Below are 19,386 nucleotides of genomic sequence, written 5' to 3' on the forward strand. Positions count from 1 at the left end.
AGGTACACGGGCCCTTTCTAGCCAAGCGTGCTCGAGGATAGTGCTGGTCTTCCCCGCCGGCGCGACAGCGGCGAGTGCATTAACGACGGGCTCGCCAAATGGCCAAGGGTCTGTAAATAAACCGTCCTGCACGGTGCTGGAAGCGCTCAGGGTTCCTCCAGCAGTACACCTCGCTAGGGCTTGGAAAGAATTAAAACGGGAATTTAGGCCAACTGTGCAAAAAAAAGTATCTCATAATAGTATCCCATATGTGTGTATTGCAATTCAAAGTTAATTTGTCTTAAAACTAAGACATGAAAGTTTATGACAATGCATAAAGTTGTGAGCACCTTCAAAATTAACTAAGACTGGCACTGAAGTATGTACCTCCTCTGATGGGTTTTAATTCAAACCAGTAGGCATTTGGGTCAGTAATCACATACATAATGGAAATAATGGAAGTTCCATGACCGGCTCTTGAGAATTTTGTTAGAAGCAGAAAACCCAATGATCTCCTTAGGGTTTTCTGGAAAAAAATTTTAGAATGTGAAACTGACACCTGTGAGTTCTGAAATCTTGAAGAAGCTGGTGAGTGAACATCTGTTCAGTAAATCAGCACTGGCTTCAGCACAGCATGCTTTGTTAAGTCTTGCTTTTCCCCCCCATGTGTCCAATTTAAAATTTAACATGATTTTATCTAGCATTTAAATTTGGTTTAGGCATTGTTTTATTTTATCCAAATGTACTTCAAAGTCAAAAGTGAAAAGTTCAGCATCTTGTAAATGAAAAATCTGTATGATTTACAGAAGTCTCCTTCATATAAATATGGAATTCTTTTTGTCTACAGTTTTCCTCTCAGATGCCTTGGAATTGTTATGTGAATTTGCACAAGGCTTAACATTCTTGAAAGAGGTACTTAAGTGTCACCCTTTTGGGGTTTGGGTCTTGCTCTGGTACTTGCATGCCTGTGTAAACTGTAACTGGGGTGATCTGGAATTTGTTATCAGGAGGATATAGAACCTGTTCCAATTACAAAAATTGTAACTAATCCAGTTAAAAAAAATACATGCTCTTTTCCTAAAACATCACAGACCTGCAATAAATAACATAGGGTCTGTTCTATTAGTTTGAGTGAGTTCCGTATGCATAGGCATCCAGTATATTAGGAGGTGACAGACAAAAAGTAAAAACCCCAAACATTTGATAGATAACTGCAACACAGTTGGTCAGAATTGGTCACGGTAATAGTCCTGGTTCTGGCTTTCGGATAGAATGTAGAGCAATCTGAGATTGTTATCATTCTTTCTAAATGTCTTTGCTGCTATCAGTGGTGGTGAGAAAAGGTCCAGAAAGATGACTTGGAGCTATGCATATTCAACATAAGCAACGTGCTTGTTGCAACATCTACTAGTCTCCCAAAACTCATTCATTTAAAATTTATTTTTGTTGCAAAGCATAAAAAAAATTGTAAAATAAAATAACATGAATTCCAGTACAACAAAGCCTAACTCTTCAACTTCACCCTTCCGACTTCAGTCCCCTTGTGCTTTTCCTAGGCAGGGAAGACTTTTCCCTTCCCTCAGAATAAATTATAAAAACGTTGCTTTATTTAATGTGCAATAATCAGTATGACTTTGGACCTTTTTAATTATTATTTTTATTTCCTTTGGAAAGTCTTAACTGGCTAGACTTTCCCCCTTCTCCCTACGCTTCCTGACGCCTCAGCTCATGGGAAATGCTCTGCCTCGGGGCATGCGCACCGCGAACGACAGTGCAGAGGCACGTGGAGCGCTGCGGTTGCAGCCGGGCGCGTTTGGAGTGAGCAGTCTCCGTCCGTGGCTCGAATGCAGGAAGGGTCCTGTGCAAAGGTAAACTGAGAGCTTCTCGGATTGTGTTCTCCGGAGCTGACACGGGCTCCTTTGCTTTCTTGTTTAACCCCGCCGGGTGGTGGAGTTTGCCGTGTGACGAGCCCTCCCTGAAGCCAGCCCTCGCAGCCGCTGCCGCCCCGCGCCCGGCCAGCAGCTGGGCCGTGTCCGCCCGCTCGGTGCCTTTCGGCCGCTCGGTGCCTCCCGCCCGCTCGGTGCCTCCCGGCCGCTCGGTGCCTCCCGCCCGCTCGGTGCCTCCCGCCCGCTCGGTGCCTCCCGCCCGCTCGGTGCCTTTCGGCCGCTCGGTGCCTCCCGCCCGCTCGGTGCCTCCCGCCCGCTCGGTGCCTCCCGGCCGCTCGGTGCCTCCCGGCCGCTCGGTGCCTTTCGGCCGCTCGGTGCCTCCCGCCCGCTCGGTGCCTCCCGCCCGCTCGGTGCCTTTCGGCCGCTCGGTGCCGCCCGCCCGCTCGGTGCCTCCCGCCCGCTCGGTGCCTCCCGCCCGCTCGGTGCCGCAGGCGCGCAGGGAGCGCCCCTCAGCGGTGCCCGCGGCCCCCCGGAGGCGGGAATCGAGTCTGTGGCGGCGCGGGTCTCGCCCCTCCTGCGGAGGCTCCGCCCTTTCCCACGCTTTTTCTGGGGCACTTCTGGGTCAGAGCCCCCCGCGGTGACGGAGCAGGCGCGCTGCCGGCGGTGCGGGGCGCACGACCGCAGCGCGGCCAGCTCTGGTACCCGGGGACAGGTACCAGCATACCTGGGGACAGGTCCGCGGCTGTGCTTACGGGAGCCGAGGCGACTCTGGCAGGCAGGGCAGAAACACCCTGTACTGCATAAGCAGCTCTCTTAAGGCTTAGTTACTTAAATCTCTAATAGTTCTTGTACTTGGGGAGTAGTGAGTGTCCACATTTTCTCCTTTTTGGGAGACTTCCTGGCTCACTGTGTTTTTTAATACAGCCTTGAAAGTGCTTATGTGTTCCAATCGATAGAAAATAATTTTAAAGACTTTTCTTGTCCTTCTAGTGTGTATTTTGCATGGCAAGTAGAACACCTTAGAAACAGTTCTTTAAGTTGATCCAAATTCCCTGGCTTTATGTATTTGGATGCTTGAAAATATCGAATGTTTTCTATTGCTTAACTTTTTGAAAGATGTTGGAATTAACTATGATTTAAAATTGCATAAAAGTTTGTGGTAAATCTGCTCAATGGAATAGAGAAATATTTGAAAGCTTTCCACAAGCTGTTTCAGGTAGAGATCCTGGTTCCTCATCAGTAGGATAGGGGGTACAAGGTCCATTGCAGCATGAGAAGGGGAAAGGATGTGTCACCTGGATTTACAGGAAATTGCTTGAGCCTGAAGGTTTTTATATTTTCTTCAAGTATCTACTTTATCCTGACTTCTTGCAGCTTAGCTTGCCGTTACTGTGGGAAGTAAATTCTTTCTAAAGACAACTACCACATAGAACAAATAAAAGCAGTATCTGAAAAGGTAGTATAAAGCAAATCATTATTATAAAAAGTTACTTAACATATGTGAAAAATTTGTGCCTTTTTTTGTATTCTTTCATTTTTCATAGGAAAGAAAACATTTCTTATTCTAGCAGATTATAAATTAAAATGATTTCCTTGTTAGCTTTCCTTGTTAGCTTTCCTTGTTTAGCTGCCCCAGTGTTAGTGACAGCAGTGTAGTACAATATACTATATGGCTTTTTATTCTCTGAAGAGGATTGTATAGACATCAGAAGAAATCCACCTATATCCAGCTTTCTGGAATGATTTCAGTACCTTGCACAGTCTGCACAAATAAGGTTTTTTTCTTCCTCAACAGATCTGCTGCCATCACCTTGATAATGTTGGAATCGTGTACAGTTGAAGAGCATTCAAGTTTGCTGAACATATTGATAATTTTAGCTGATGATTATCTCTTCTAAAGCAAGACTTCTAGACTTTTCCATGATCTCTGAGTTGAGGGAATTTGATGAGGCTTTTTTGGTGTACTATGACCTGTATCACTAGTGGTTTGTGTTCTCTAGCTTGGAACCAATTGTGTAGGTCGTATAATACATAGTTGTTAGCACTGTGTACAAATTGGGGCATATTCTAAGAAAACAAATGAATACTTAATAAATTTCATTAGATCAGGCTCTGGCTTCCATTATAATTTGGGATTTAGGTTGCTTTTGTTTAGTGCAATGGCAATTTCAGCTGATGTCATGTGACTGATTAATATCCTGTAATACAAAGGTGATAAACCTTCTCAACTAGAAGCCATCTCACTTCATTTTACCACCAATAGTTGTATTTTCTGGCAGTTCCTGGACCCCAGTTTGGGATTATGGCCTAGTGAGAGTAAGCCTCACTTAGTCATGCAGTGCTGGCATGTTAAAAAGTTCAGCTTTTCCTTCTCAGTAGTAGCATGATAGTACATGTGCTCTTTAAAGGCAGTTTTCTAAATCTGGAAACTTACCAAGTGGACTAACTTCATAGTACTTCCTAATACCATGTCAGTGTTTGTTGTCAGGAGCTTTTCTGTGAGAAGAGTCCAGGCTGTAGATTCTTCTTAAGTTTACCTTACTTAGAACATCATAATGTAGAAACACTGATTTTTACCTAGTTGTTGTGACTGAAATTAAGTGCTTTGATACTGTCTCATTACAGGTACCTCAGAATCGACTTCTTAATACAGTGACCATACAGGATCAAAGAAAAATGATCTTCTGTTTTTCAAATATTTTTGTTTCTTGTTTGTAACAGCATGGTTTACTGTGAAAAGAGAGAGAAGAATCTTTCTGGACACTTTAAAGATAGCTGGTAGGCATAGCAAAATGCTTTGTTTGAGGCAGGTTTGCTTGTTTACACTGAGATGTTACCAAGCTCGGACTCTGTGTAGTGATCTGCTTCTGAGCCAGATAAATGGCTGCACCCATGAAGATGAAGTGTTCAGCCTTGTTGGAAGGAACAAGGCCAGACTTTCTGAAAAGCATGTGGGAGTTGCATTGAACATGCTGTGGCAATTGCAAAAGAAGAGGCCTTTTCTCTTAAGGACTAGTGACTATGTAAGAAATCACTCCCAGTTTCTTACCCTTTGCATTTTGGCAGAAAGCAAGGTGGAACGCATGGAAGATGAGGTCATAGTGGACACCTTATATAGTATCCTGAGGTAAAGAGCATTAAATACATTTTCTGTTTCGTAATAAAAAGAGAAGGAATTTTGACTACTTTTGACTAGGAATTTAGAGCTATCCTGTAAGGAGACTGTGATGAGACTGCCCTGCCACAGCTTCTGTACTCTTGACTATGTGACAGATATGGCATAATGTCCTGTGGCTCAGTTTTGGAGATGCAGGCAGAATGGATCTGTTTTGCAGTCCCAGTAAATATGTTTTATGATTATTATGAATTTTGATTATTCACTCACAAATGTTTATAATCTGTTTGAATGGAGGGAGTGATAGAAAAGTAAAACATTATGATAAATAATGAAAGGACATATGTCTCATTTCTTTGTAACTTTTGAAGCAAACTTCAAAGTATTGTCTTTCTTTTGAAGGCTTAATGTTGAAGACCACATTTCTCTAGCAAAAGTGCTTGTTACAGAAGCATGGAAAAGATTAGAAAGGCAAGTATTGTAATGCTGTGCTTTGTGAAAGGTATAAGTTGCAAACATTGTTTGCTTCATGAGAGGTTATGCAAGAGTTCTCAAAGAGTAGTTATGTTTAAAACACAATATGAGTATTTTAAATGTTTTAGATTTGAAGGTTTTGAAAATTATATATACAGACTTTGGTACACAAATGCTTGAGAGATTCAGATACTGCAACAGGGTCCAACATTTGAGATTTTGAAATACGTTGTCTGTGTAGATTTTTATTTGAAGGAAATTGTAGGTTTTCATATTTATAATTTTATCTCAGTGCTTGCTGTCCAGGTCTTAAATGGTTATTAGAACCATGCTTATCTCAATGTTAGTAAAAACATTTTGTATTTAAACAGCAACATTTTCCCTTTGTGTATTTTGTTATTGTGTTTTGTGGTCTTCTTTTGATTTTTTTTTTTTTTTTGGGATATTGTAGTTTTCATTCTTTAATCTTGGGATAATGGCAGAACCTAGTGTCAGTCTTGGCACCAGCACAGATTTGCCTCTTCTTATGTGGAGTATCTTGACAAATAAATAAATACAGTGTATCTTGAAAAAAAAAAGGAAGTAATAAATCACTCACCATCATTTTATCTATTTGACATCATTGCTTGAGAATATACTCTTATAATATAGATTTCTTAGGCTGATTTGGTTAAGTGAAGGACAACTAATTGTTGCAGAACTCATATACACAACATGCTTTAATACTGAACACCTAGGTGTTTTGCTTAGATACTTTGTTTCCTTGTTTTTTAATTTGGCTATAACCTTGTTTTTTATGTAATTAAAATAAACTGACTGCCTTTAATGTCTTGACAGGCTTAGTTTGCCAGCTCTGTCTAAATTTGCTCTGTGCTTATACAAGCAACACAGGCACTTCAGTCCCATAATTGGCCAAGTAGCTCATATTGTGGACTTGAAACTGGATTCTATACAGGATATAAGGTAAGTGTCAGAGTGCAGCTAAGAAGCAGAAGAAGCAATATGTTGCAATAACTGGTCTGTCTTTGCTGAATATTTTCCCTTTTTCTCAACTGGATGTTGCTTTCTTCAGTTGGGGGGTTGTGGGAAAGAAATGTTTTGTATTTGTGCATTGATTGACAAGTGAATGCATTTTCCCAATGACTTTATGAAGAATTTCCTTATAACCAATCTAAATAATTAAAACTACTGCTTGATTGCTTAGATGGGTTATAAAAATTTAATTAATTTCCACTGTTCTACTTAGAGTAAAGCAAATATTTAGCATCAGCTTTATCCTGATTCTGAACATGGACATTTTGATAATTAAGAGGCTGTTGACTCACCAGAAGATGCTTTTCTCCCTTTTTTCTCTCTTGACATTGATAGTTTCTCTACTATGACATGGCTTTGTTAGCAGCAATAAGGGGTTTTAAAGCAATGTTGTGTGTATTTATCTTCAGAGCATTGTTTTTCTGGTCAAATTGAATTAATAAATTCTCTTGCTAGCATGTCTAGCACATTACCCTCATGTTTAAACTACTTAAGACATAGCCCTAGTCGAAAGAAGACCAAGCTCCTTTTTTCTTTCTTCTGTTGCCCTGGGGCTGTTACAGCAAAAGCTTCTCTTTCTTTTTTCTTTTTTATATAGCACCAGCAGTCCCAACACTTATTTTTGCAGATGTGAGGAGCTTGCTTATGAAACTCCTTGAATAGGACTGCATTTCTTTACTGAAATCACTTTCTCTGGGATCATAAGTTTTATTCCCTTAGGAAGGGATTCTTTCTTTAGGAGTAACAATGACTCTTCTCCCCCTTATGTCACTGGTGAATTGTTTGGGTTTCTTTAGTGTCTGTTGAACATAAAAGATATTTTTGCAAATACAAATCAGGCAAATCAGGGTCTCACCGTAGGCAAATGCTTTTATCGTGCATAACTTTGTAAGGGATGGCTGAAAAATCCGAATCATTTTGGAAGTTCACTGAAAGCAGAGTTTTTACTTTAGTAGGCTAAACAGTTTTTGCTCATCCATTTTTTCTGCATTAGATTTAAAATTCTTTTTTGCAGAGAAACAACACCTCGACTACCATTCCTTTCTTTGTGCACTTCATTTAAGAAATCTAAAATGTATTGCTTACTGTGTTCAATGTGTCAGTGTAAAATCTTTTGAATTTCTTAGGATTTTGTCAGTTTTGATGATCAGCATATCTGATGTTATCACTGAGAGTTTTCGAGATCGATTACTACACAAGGCTCAACAGCTCTTAGAAGAAAAGAATGAAGTCCACTTCAACTATGCCAGAAGAATACTACAGTTTCTCCAAAATGTTAGACTGAGATATCATCCCTTGCTAGAAAAATGCAACAGGATTTTCCTTGAAAGTGCCTCCCATCTTGATATACACAGTATTAGTCATATTTTTGGACTGTATGAGCAGCTGGGTTTTGACAATGCTGAATTCCGCTTGATTGCTAAACAGCTGCTGTCCGAAACTATAGATGATTATTATGATCCTGAAACCTTTGCAAAATTGTTTTTTGCTCTTGGGCCTATGGCAGGATCCAAGGTTAGAGAAAGGTAAGTTTATTCATGATTTTGTCTTATTTATGACATATGTATTCTTGCACAGAAATTAAAAATTTACTGGTGTTTGGAGGAATTTCTGAGTCCATCTGTGAGCTGAGCCTTAGGTTTCCTGGTTGTAATGTTGTAGCAGTGGATCATTTCATAATGGAAACAGTGTCAAAGCAGTTTGTTTTTTTATAAAGCTGAATCAGATCCATCAATCAAGGGCTGTGTGAATGCTGTTATGCAAGGCCATCCTGTAGCTCAGGTCTGTTAGACTACAGCCTTCCTTTCACACTGGATGGTAGGTAAAAACCTTTCTGTCTTTCTCCTGAGAAATATATGCAGTGATATTTGTTGCTTTTTCCTTTTTAAGACTGTCAGTAGCTGTAAAAGCCTGAGTCTTGTCCTATACCAGATTGATGACATCCTATTTTTTATGAAAGATCATCATCAGGGAACACTTCAGCATTTATTTAGAGCATAGTATTGTGTGACAGATTTTTTTTTCTCTGCTTGTTTTTCTTGTGCCACAAAATCCTGTTTGGGGGTGGTATTACTCATGGGTCTCTCAAAGCCTGCAATTTTAGGCAGAATTTTCTGTATTAATTACAACGAGTCTTATTTTCATACTTCTCTTCATGAACATTTCCTTTATTCAGATATTTGGATATGCTGCAAGCCTGTGTTGGTTTTGCCATAGCTGATTTAGTTACAAAAGCTTTTCCTAGATTTAAAAAAAAAAATACTTTGTTTGTGATAAACATTGGCTTTAATTACCGCAGAACCAGTTCAGTTCAAGTTTGATTCTGTTATCTGTAGCTTGTTGATTGATCATTAATTGTTTAGTGTCTTAGATTACCTTCTCTGTTTCTTGTCTACTTTTAGAATTGTTGGACTCGCTGGTTTCTAACATCAGAACAATATGCACTGATCCAACACACTCACACCCCTTCATCTGTGCTATACACACCAACTGTTCAGAAGAAAAGTCCACAGAATGAAAGTCTCTAGTTTGGGAGAACTTTTTTGTCCAGATGTAGTCTTTGGTTCTTTTCCTCATATATAAAGAAAATGGCTGCAATCTTTGCCAGAGATTTTCAATTGTTTTTCATTGGAAAATGTCTTTTCCTCTTTAGGTTGCTAGGAATTGCAGCACACATGGCAGAGGAATTTAGCAGTCACCAAGTACTGATGATACTGAGGACGATGCAGAAAATGAAATGCAGAAATTCTCATCTACTCAAAAAGTAATTCTTTTTATACTACTAAGAAGTTGTATTCTCTAGGTAAACTTCCATTTAGTGTGGAAAACTATGACATATCCAGTAAGTTAGGGGTGGCAGGTGCATCTCTTGTACACAAATGCTATACACCATAAATAATTGGCTATTACAGATTTTAGAATATTGCAGCTTGACCCAGAAGTAATTGAGGCAATTTAGGAATTTCAAAGAAAGGCATTTCACCCTTACCAAGTTACTGTCAGAGAGTATCTGTCTAATTTACAAATATGTGATCCTATTGCAGTAAACTTAGCCTTTAGCAATTACTGTAAACTCATGAGACTGCAAATGAAATGTAGTAAGTTGCAGAGAACATGTCCTGTCTTGGACATCCTGTTACTTTGGTGAATTGTTTGTTCAAAAGTCATTGTGTCCTATTTTGGACTACTAAAGCTTGTGTTTTTAAGAACCTGGGCCACATTTTCTGCAGTTTTGAACTGAACACTGTTTGTAGGGAGAGGTAGTACCTGTCATACAGTGAATGGAAAAGAAGTTGATGTTTTGGGCACAGAAGATGTAGCATTAGATATGTCAGAGATGCAGCAGAGTTAAGTGCAGGTCGTGAGCAATTACTGGATTGAAGGTAGTTGTATGAATCAAATAGATCCTTGAAAGAAAAAGGACATACTGGTTTCCTGTGGAGCAAAGGGATACTAAAAGGAAGATCAGGTGAATTAATGTCTTTTCTTCTTGAGTCTCAAGAAGAGTCACTGTCATAAGTGTCTCTGTCCTAAGACCTTAAGAAGGTCTTAAGGTGTTATCTTTCCCTACAGATCTATCCCCCTCTTTGCAGCTTTAGACCAACATAGCTGTAGCAACCATTGTTTCGTAAGTGAGTGTGGTGGTGCGGAAGCTGGTGATGCTGTTCTAGTTTATTGTGTTCTTGGTCCACTCTAAATTTAACTGATTGTGAAATCTGCAACCGAAGTTAGTAGTGTGAATTAGCTGATTTGTTGTGATGAGGGCTTTAATTTTGTAATTTGGTCAGTAAGTGGAGAGAGGCTGCTCTGTCTTAAGTGGAATAGTGTCAAAATCGGTGTGGAGAGGAGTGCATGTGTGTGAAACCCTTCACATAGGTACTGTGCACCACAGGACCCCCCTTTTCATGCGGGATGTTGGGGTTTGCATTATCCTTTGTATTAGCTTAATACCATGTAATCTTTTCCTCTTTGTATTCAGAATGGCTTCTGTTCTGCACAAACACTTGGATAGCTATCATGTATTACAGTTGGTAAAGTTAACACAGTACTTGGTGGTGTTGTGCTGCCAGGATCTGGAGCTGTTTGCCAAATTAAAAACGTTACTATTAGGGTAAGTGTGTATTCTTGGAAATGTAGCTATTTAGGTTTTAAACAGTTCTCTACTTAAGATATTAATTAGCAAGCTGTTAGTGTTTTGTTTCCATAAATATGAAGAAGTACCAAACTGTTACAATTATTTGTCTATTAAACATGTAAATCAGAGGACAGCAAGTAGATGTTGTCTTGACTATAGACCCAACAGTATCTGCTAATAGATATGATATCTTTTAAAGGTATTTTTTGCCCCTTTTTCCTTAGACCACTGTACTATAATGATGTTGAAATGACAATAAATTTTGATTGGTATTTGATAGGATGGATAGGTATTAATATTGTATTTGATGTTTGACAGAAGAAGTAATGAAAAAGAGACAGTAAGAATGCCTTGGTTGGGACAAGCAAAAGTGTGACACAGAAGTACTCTTTTGATTGAAGAACTGTCCAGTTAGTTCTTAAGCTTGTACTGTTGCAACAGAAAGTTGCCAGAGAAGAGATCTTGCTTCCCTTGCTCGGCCTCTATAGGAATGTAGTGCTTTGGCTGTACGTTTTTTTTTGTGAATGATGTCTTCATGTTCCTCAGGCACCTCAAAACCTGCTGCTCCCTAGGACAGAAATCACAGAAATTAACGAGGCCCATAAACCCACAGATACCCTTGACAAATGTGGACCTTCTGACCTTACTAAGAACTTCTGTGTTTATCAGTAACAGTTGGGAGTCCCACCAGCTGACTGAGCTGCTCATTGTCTTCTTCCCTTTCTTCAGTTTTGAATAAATTAAAAGGAAGAAGTTAATCTCACTGAAAAAAAGATGTGTGGATTTCTGCCAAGTCATTTAATATTCTGCTCATTTTATATTTGTGCAGCTTTTGACTTCTAAATTAGAATTTTCAAGCATGTAGTTTTTTTGTTTTGCTTGAACATTTGCACTTTGTCACTACTGATGGACTATTTATTTCTATCTCTCTTCCAGTTGTTTAAAATCTACAGTGATACCTGCTGATACTGCAGCCATAATTCGTGTTCTGGCCATGCTTCCTTCTTTTCATGTGGAGGAAATTATTATAAACAAAGCAGCAGCAGTTCTGCCTCAATGCAGGCTCCATCATTTGAATTGCATTGCTACAGCTCTTGTCAAATGGAATCATCATGGCCAGCTGCACTGGCAAAACAGTTCTGAGCTATGTGCCAAGCTTCTGCAGAAACTAAATGACTGTGGATTTCAGAGGCTTCAGAAAGCCAACAACTTAAATCTTCTGTTGGAAGAACTTACACATGTGAATGGAGAGTGGTTTGAAGAAGTCCTGAATGAGGAAACTATGGCCACGTGTAAACACTTGATAGATCAAATAACATGGGCAAATGTATTACCCTTGTCTTTTTTTCTCATAAAATCAGACCACCGTTGTCCTGCATTATTTGACAGAATAGCTTCTGTGACTGTTGCAAATATAGACAAGGTATCACACTTCTTCTTTCTATCTACTATGAGTTATTCAGTAAGAAAGGACAGGTTAGTAGTTGATGTGTTTCAGAGCACAATTCACACATGCTTTTAAGAGTTTTCTTCAGTGTACCTGATTTGGAGATCATCTTTTTTGTGCTCACTTAAAGCTGTTTTACTTCTATGTATATAAATTTGCACTTCTCATTAATTTTCATTTCTTTTTTATTGTTCACTCAGTGTTAGGGCAGCCATAATCCTTTACATTCAACTTTACATTTGACCATCTTAATTTTTTTTTAAACTTGTTTATAAATAGTCACATCAATATCCATATGATGGATATTTTAACATTACTCATTGTGGGGATTTCCCCAATAGCCTGTCTATTTGGTCAAAATTACTTTTTTTTTCTTACTATCTTTTTTCCCATTCTCAATCTGGTGTTCATATAAATCTTCAATTTTATTCTGCTGCAGTCTAGTTTCTTTAAGAACATTTAATGCAAAACCTTCTTAAAAGGTTCTTTAAGTGTATAGAAACACTTGGATCACCTACATGAAATAAATTCTAAGTTTTAGCTGTGGCTGCAATTTCACCTATTACTGCATTTTATTTTTTTATTATTTCTCCAGGAAAAGCTGACCAAAGAAAAAAATCAGAAAATAGTTCATCTAGTCTTAAATCTCCAAATTCTGAATTAATTGTAAAAATTTTCTTTATTTTAAAGCAATATTAGGATATTTTGCAGTGACTTGATTTAGGATGTCTTTTTTTTTCAGGTTCCCCCATCTGAAATCTATTTTATTCTCTTCCTTTTCTCTTCTTTGAATTATGACCCTCCTGACGATGAAGAATTCTTTAAGAGTTGTATCCATCATCTTACTTCTAACTTGAGTAAGTGCAATAGACAAAGATTATTACTGAATGAAAATGGGAATAGAATGGCACTTTTGTTAAGCAAAGAAAAAGTGAGTATTTTACTACTAATACTCTGCCTACTGGGGTTAAACCGTGACAAATATTCAATTTTGGGTTTTGTTTCACCTGTTAAAAATGACTGTTGATAAGGGACTAGCAAAGGATTTTTGGCACAGTAAAATGTAAGTGAAAATTTTGATTAATTCACTGTGCTGTTACTGGATAGAATTGTCATGGTGTTCCCCAAGGAATCATCATTTGGGAACAGGATACATTTTGTGATTCATCACAAAGAAAGAGTTAAAATTGTAGAGGAAGTGTGTAGAGATTTGTGTAGTACATTAAGAGAGAAAATCAGACGATTTGGGAGGCCAGGGAAAGGGCATTGCAAATCCTTTCAGCTTTGTCCTATGTTAATACAGGTTTCTCTCTGGTTTTTCAAGGTCATCTTGAAACTTATCACTTGGTGCTGCTAGGTCATGTTTTGGCAATGGCTGGGTATTTTCCTCCACTTCTGATAACGACGATATTTAATGTTTCTTTCCTAAGCAAATTGGATGCTCAACTTGAAGGTAGCTATCTAGCTCTTTGACAAATTTGATTGTGTAACATTTGGCACAAAATGCAATTGTGGGCTTACATATGACTTGAGATGTAGAATTACTCTTTAAATGATTCTCTTTTCAGGAAAGACACCCTGTATATAATACAGTCATAATTTGAGTGCTAAAAGGGAAGTAATGAACAAAAATCTGTTCTTTGTTTTAAAAGTACAGACCTGTATTGCAGATGAGAGAAAATAATAGAAAACAATATTGCACTCAGTATTAGTAATTCTTCAATTTTATTAGGAATAAAATTACCTGACTGTGGTGTTTATTACTAGAAGTAGTCACAAAGCTGAAGGAATTTCTTGTCTGCAAGAAATGTATCCTACCTGTCTCTTCTCTAAAAAAGACTGACTGACTGTTTCATTCCTCTCTACCTGTAAGTTTTTCATTATCAATGTACTCTTGCCATTTTGCCCTCAACTACTTCATTAAATTTACACGATAGAAGCAATTTCTATCTTCTGTCTTGCTGTTGTTCTTAATACTGAGCAGAACTGGGCTTTGTACATTTATTTTCTCAGGGATTTTGAGAATTTGAGATTTTGATTCTGCAGCATGAATTTTATAAATGCCATAGTACACAGATATTTGCATTTCTAGTAAAAAATTCAGAGGTTACCATTTAGTTCAATTTGTTGGATTTTTTCACATTTCAGTTCACACATTTCTATGTTGTTATTTTTTTTAAATCAGTCCTGCCTGATACGGTGAAGCAGAGGGTCCACTCAAGCCTCATGAAATTGAACAGAGCAGTCTGTCTGGAATGCCCAGAGTTTCACATCCCTTGGTTTCATGAGCCATACTGCCAACGTGTCTTTCATAACAGTAAGTAATTTAGGAGAGGGAAAACTGCCTTCATTACTAGTAATAGTCTATTTTTGTAACAATATACTAGATCCTTCTAAAACCGTCATGCCGACAGTAGCACACAATAGAAGGCACACCCCTCTCTGCTGAGCATGCATTCTTGAAAAGTGCAAGCGCTTAGTAGTGCAACTGGGAGCAAACTAGTTTTCCTTGTGAGAATTAATGTAAGAGAGATGGTGTATTTCTTCATAAGAATGAAAAATTAAATACACAGAAACTGCGTATATGATGTGAAGGATAGAAAGGCAGGAAGAGGATCATTCTGTACTGGAGGAGATGGGACATTTTGCTCCCTGCTTCACTTACAAGACTGAACATTTGACTTAAATTTTTCAAGTTAAACATTTTTACTGCCTGCTTTTGAGCTTCATCCTCCCTTCTTCCTCACAAGAATCGAGACCCATCAGGGATGAGAGATCGAGAAGTAGGCTAGGGATCAAGTGTAGCAGCTGAGATCTTTCAGAATAGTGATCAATTCAGAAAATCCATCTAATGCAAACACATTATCTCCTCCACTAATTCTCATGGGGAGATCTGCTGTGCTATCCATAGAACTCAGCTACTTCGTCTCTTAGACTAAAGATGTTTAATGGAGCAAGGTGTTAATATGCAATGGACAAAGAAGTGGCAGATAGGTGTGCCTGTAATAAACACAAGATGAGTAAATATGTGTCTAAACATGATTAAAAGCAAACAAAATCCAACAGGTGAAACCTAAAACTGAAGTTTTATAGTATGTGAATATAAAAATCCTGGGATCTAAAGTCTGGATTTGAAATTTACTTAATAGCATGCACCTGCCACTTTGTATCTAAAATATGATCACTTTGTCTCCGAATTATGATGGAATACCACTCGGGATCTGTGGAAAAGATTTAATTCAGTAACCTGGCTGTCAAAAATGCAATTTCTCAAAGCAGTATTTTCAAAATTTTGGCTGTGGAAGTTTTGATGTATGAATTCTTTTGTCTTTGCAGGCACGAGCCAAATAAATCCACAGCGACAGCATATTCACAGAATGCTGATAGAGATCTTAGGAGGGAGCAATTACTCAAGAATATCTGTTCTCACACCATACTACTATGAAATAGGTGAGAAGTTAATACTCTAAAATAGAGTCTTCTCATATTACTGTTATCACTCAGATTAAGAAGCTCCTGGTCATATGGCCACAAGATAACACAAGGTATTGCAAAGAAGAAATTTTTGTATAAAATACAGTTTCTAAAAATGTCTTCATAATATAAATAATGTTGGGTATCTCTAATTATGGCTATCACTTAGTTTTGGTAGAAGTAAACATTGTACAGATCAAATTCTTTCACTTTTATTTTGTCAGTAAACAGGTTTGTTGTGTTTTCTGGCAGATTTTGAGTGTGTCCTGGATGTAAATAAAAAGCCTCTTTCCTATATGGTTCAGAATATACTTTTGGATGGTGTGGGGGCAATACACTTGAGACATGACATCAAGGATGAAGGGAGAAAGGCTCTGCCACCAGGAGCTCAAAGGTTAGTATGCTGAATTCTTGCACATTAGCTCTTCCAGGTTTACATCCAGTTTAGACCCAGTTTTTGATGCTCATGTCCTAATGTTTCGTTCCTTTTTCAAAGTCTAATGAGGTTTAGCCTTCTGAGGTGTGGTGGGTTAGCTGCAGCTGCTCCCACTCATTTGCATGGCATGGCTTATTCCCGGGCAGTGTGATGGGGGAGAGAACTGGTATAAAGAAAAGTACCTCCATCCCAACCAAACCCAACACAGGTTCTTGAAATGTGTTTCCTGAGATTGGAATACTGTTTTCCTCCCACCTCTTCAAATGTCAGCCTTGAAAATGCTGGTTAGCTGTTTTTACCATTTGAACAAAAACAGATGCAGGGTGAAAATGCTTCTTCTGAATTCAAGTATCTCTAGATAAAGAGGAGAAAAATGGTTTTTTTTCTAATTTCAGGGAGTTGTTTAATTTTCGTTTTCTGAGAATTGTCAGGTTTATCTAGTCTTGCTGCAACTATCAATACTGAACTAGAAATAGCACTTCTTGCTATTCAGGTAGGACCTGAAAGTAAGTGCACATTTTTACTGTTTGCAGAATTGCTTTGGAATTTCTTGACTCAAAAGCCTTTAGCAAAGATTATTCACGTCATCTGAAAGGAGAACCTGCAGTGAAAAAGCGACACCTGGAAATGCTGGGGTACCGGGTAGTTCAGGTGAGCAGTCCACAATGCTTTGGGTCCTTTCTGCATTGTATCAGCAGTGCAAAATGATCCATTTTCCTTGCAACAGATTTAGAGACACTTCTATTGTTAAAAGCACCTACTGGGAGAGAGCAATTTTTGTATTTAGGGGGGAAATTCCAAGCTGTTCTCAAAATGGTGTAAGGACTTCATAGAACTCACACCTTCTCTGAAAGAGGGTGAAGCAAAACTGAAGTCAAAAGGTCCTGGTCTGACCTTACTGCAGGCAAACTAGCAATCTCAATATAGCCTGCATAAAGGAGAAAAAGTGAAATCAGAGTTTTAGTTCAATTCATTAAGATTTCTATGGTAGAAAAAGATTGAACGTACCCTTCTTGAGTGATAAGACAGTTTTGGCAGCTGCCAGATGGGATATGGATGCTGTTTGTCTGTTGCAATGATAGTGCTGTGACAGGGAACACTAGAGGCCAGAAATAATTCACCACCAGCACTGAAACATTTGGGAAATGGAGACTTGTGAATGCAGAGGCTCCTGTATATTTACTCACCACCCTAATTTTAGCTAGAATCCTTCTTTAAGCTTAAATTTTGTTGGTTGGGGTTTTTTAAACAGAATAATCATCCTTTCTGATGTTATACTACTGATACACCATTGCAGTCTGATACAGTAACATTACAAACTACAGTGACCTGGCATTTTTCTGTCAATTTGGGTTTTAAAAGATGGGAGGGTGTAACGGAATTGTCACAGCCTGTATTGTGTGGGCATCTGTTTTATATCTCTGCAACTATGCTGCTTTTTGGAAGCAGACTGACTGTACTTACGTAGAGGAGAATCTTACAATAAGAAATGGAACTTTCAGTGTTAGAGTAAGCAGGCTTTTGGAAGGTAAATATCTTCAAGTGAAGAGCAACAGGAATCAGAGAGCCTTTTCTTTGCTCTTAGTTGGTATATGGCTTATACCAATGTTAAAAGTCTGTTTGTACCATTCTGTTCCACAGATTCCTCACTTCGAATGGAATTCTATGGTTCTGTCAACAAAAGGTGAACAGCTGGAATACCTGAGAAAACAGCTGTATACGGAATACAGTGATGTGAGACATGCAGTCTGAAGTACTTTTATAAAAACAGTTTACATACCATCAACTGTCTCGTAATCCTGGAATACTTAAGTTTCAAAAATCTGTTTATCAGCTGGACCAAGGCTTGCCAAGGTCATCAGATGTAAAGAGATTTGATCCTCAATTTGTTAGGAATTGCAAAAGGCAGGTCACAGTGGGCCGTGAAGATGTGATAGGGATGCTTAAAATTTCCCATTATCTGGAAGTTATTATGAGCACATGAATCTGGCAGTTTTGCCATAAAGTTATGTTATTATCTCCTAAATAAATAACACAGAGACTTAGCCAGACATAAAACTCTCCACAGAAAAAGTTGGAAATACTATTGACTAGGAGACTGGAGTAAGCAATCTACTGGAAACTATGTCTGTCCTCCAGCATGTGACAGAATGAGCAGTTAGGAATCAAACAGTATCTGTACACTGAACCCAAGAAACTGAAATGCAGATTTGCTATGAATAGGGCTGCTTTTAGAGCCATTCAGTTTCCATTCTCAGAACAGAGGGACTGTGGGGGACTGTGCTGGGGGAGAGTGTTGCGTGGTGAGGAACCTCCAGCTGCTTCTCCTACCCTGTGATGTGCTGTGTGCAGAAGAGTGGCTGAGCCTTCTGGAACACCTTCACACACTTAAAAACCCTGCCAGGGTTTGTGCAGGAGGCATAAGACACTGAGATGTAGACGGAAGAAGTGGAATAGCCAGGAGAATGTTCATTGTAGAGCAGTAACTGTAGGGTGGTCATGCTTGGCAAATCATCCCATTTTCAGAGGCAGCCATGTTGTGCCTACAGCTGCCATCACCTTAGGACGACTGTGAGCTGTGCCTGTTTTCTCACATGTGCAAGGAGGATATGTGTTCTGGCTTATTTAGTAGAAGCAGGACACCTTTTACCACTTTACTTGAAACCTGGCAGAGAGAAGCCACTGCATATCTGAATTGGCCATTATGCATCTGGCTGTCACATTTTTTTTTACTATTCAGTAGCAGAGGAAAAATTTTTTATTAACTGAATACAAATCAGGACAGGAATGGAAAGTCAGGAAAAACCAACAGAACTGATCTAAGCTGCAAGGTACTCTCCTCCTGGGGCAGCCCTCATTTTTGTGGGATGACTGCCAAAACTAATAGATGGCAGTCTAGACACTTAGGGTTATCAAATGGACAAGGGCTCCAAGATGTAATGACTGCTTTGAGGAAATGTCATTGAAGGCACAGCGCAGAGAAAGATTCTGTGTGCATTACATTTGGTATAAAATGGAGAAGACAATCATAAATATAATTTAGTATTTCAGAAGGTGGGCTACATGTTGAAGAGATATTGCATGACTCTGCTGCTGTACAGATCACCCTCAAGCAGCAGCCTTGGAGTGTTAAGAAAGGTGGCAGTGGCTGAAGTCATGAGTCAGGGTGGTCATGTGTTTAACGCTGATTTTCAGGGTGGTCACTGTACCAAGCCAGTTTTCTTCAAATTATGTATGGATAAAGTTATGAGTATGCACAATGAGAAGAGGATTAAAACTTGTTATGAATGGTCCAGAAAGGGCATTGAAGAAAAGCAAAAAAAAAAAAAGCAATTCAGTAAAATGCATTTTCCTTGATTCTTTGCACTCATTCTTTCTATATTAAATCAGCAAGTGCTATGGCAGATG

General features: G+C 38.8%; 1 protein-coding gene across 1 annotated transcript; it reads left to right on the forward strand.

Moving 5' to 3' along the window:
* Nucleotides 1-1,648: 1,648 nt before the first annotated feature.
* On the forward strand, nt 1,649-19,335 carry FASTKD1 (FAST kinase domains 1). The gene is made up of 15 exons (XM_032115134.1): nt 1,649-1,847; nt 4,491-4,992; nt 5,383-5,451; nt 6,292-6,417; nt 7,614-8,012; nt 9,140-9,250; nt 10,466-10,597; nt 11,558-12,044; nt 12,811-12,925; nt 13,393-13,521; nt 14,254-14,385; nt 15,405-15,518; nt 15,795-15,936; nt 16,512-16,629; nt 17,620-19,335. Exons 2-15 carry the CDS (start codon nt 4,658-4,660, stop codon nt 17,728-17,730), a joined length of 2,520 nt encoding a protein of 839 aa, XP_031971025.1. The 5' UTR covers nt 1,649-1,847; nt 4,491-4,657; the 3' UTR covers nt 17,731-19,335.
* Nucleotides 19,336-19,386: the final 51 nt, after the last annotated feature.

The sequence above is a fragment of the Corvus moneduloides genome, chromosome 7 (genome assembly GCF_009650955.1).
Source record: "Corvus moneduloides isolate bCorMon1 chromosome 7, bCorMon1.pri, whole genome shotgun sequence".
Lineage (NCBI taxonomy): Eukaryota > Metazoa > Chordata > Aves > Passeriformes > Corvidae > Corvus > Corvus moneduloides.

What these genes read in the sequence shown, in the direction of transcription:
- FASTKD1 (XM_032115134.1), top strand. Translation starts at nt 4,658, where the DNA reads ATGCTTTGTTTGAGGCAGGTTTGCTTGTTTACACTGAGATGTTACCAA. An exon ending in GATTCTATACAGGATATAAG is followed by an intron (nt 6,418 to 7,613) that starts GTAAGTGTCAGA and finishes TGAATTTCTTAG; the next exon opens with GATTTTGTCAGTTTTGATGA. An exon ending in TTAAAAACGTTACTATTAGG is followed by an intron (nt 10,598 to 11,557) that starts GTAAGTGTGTAT and finishes TCTCTCTTCCAG; the next exon opens with TTGTTTAAAATCTACAGTGA.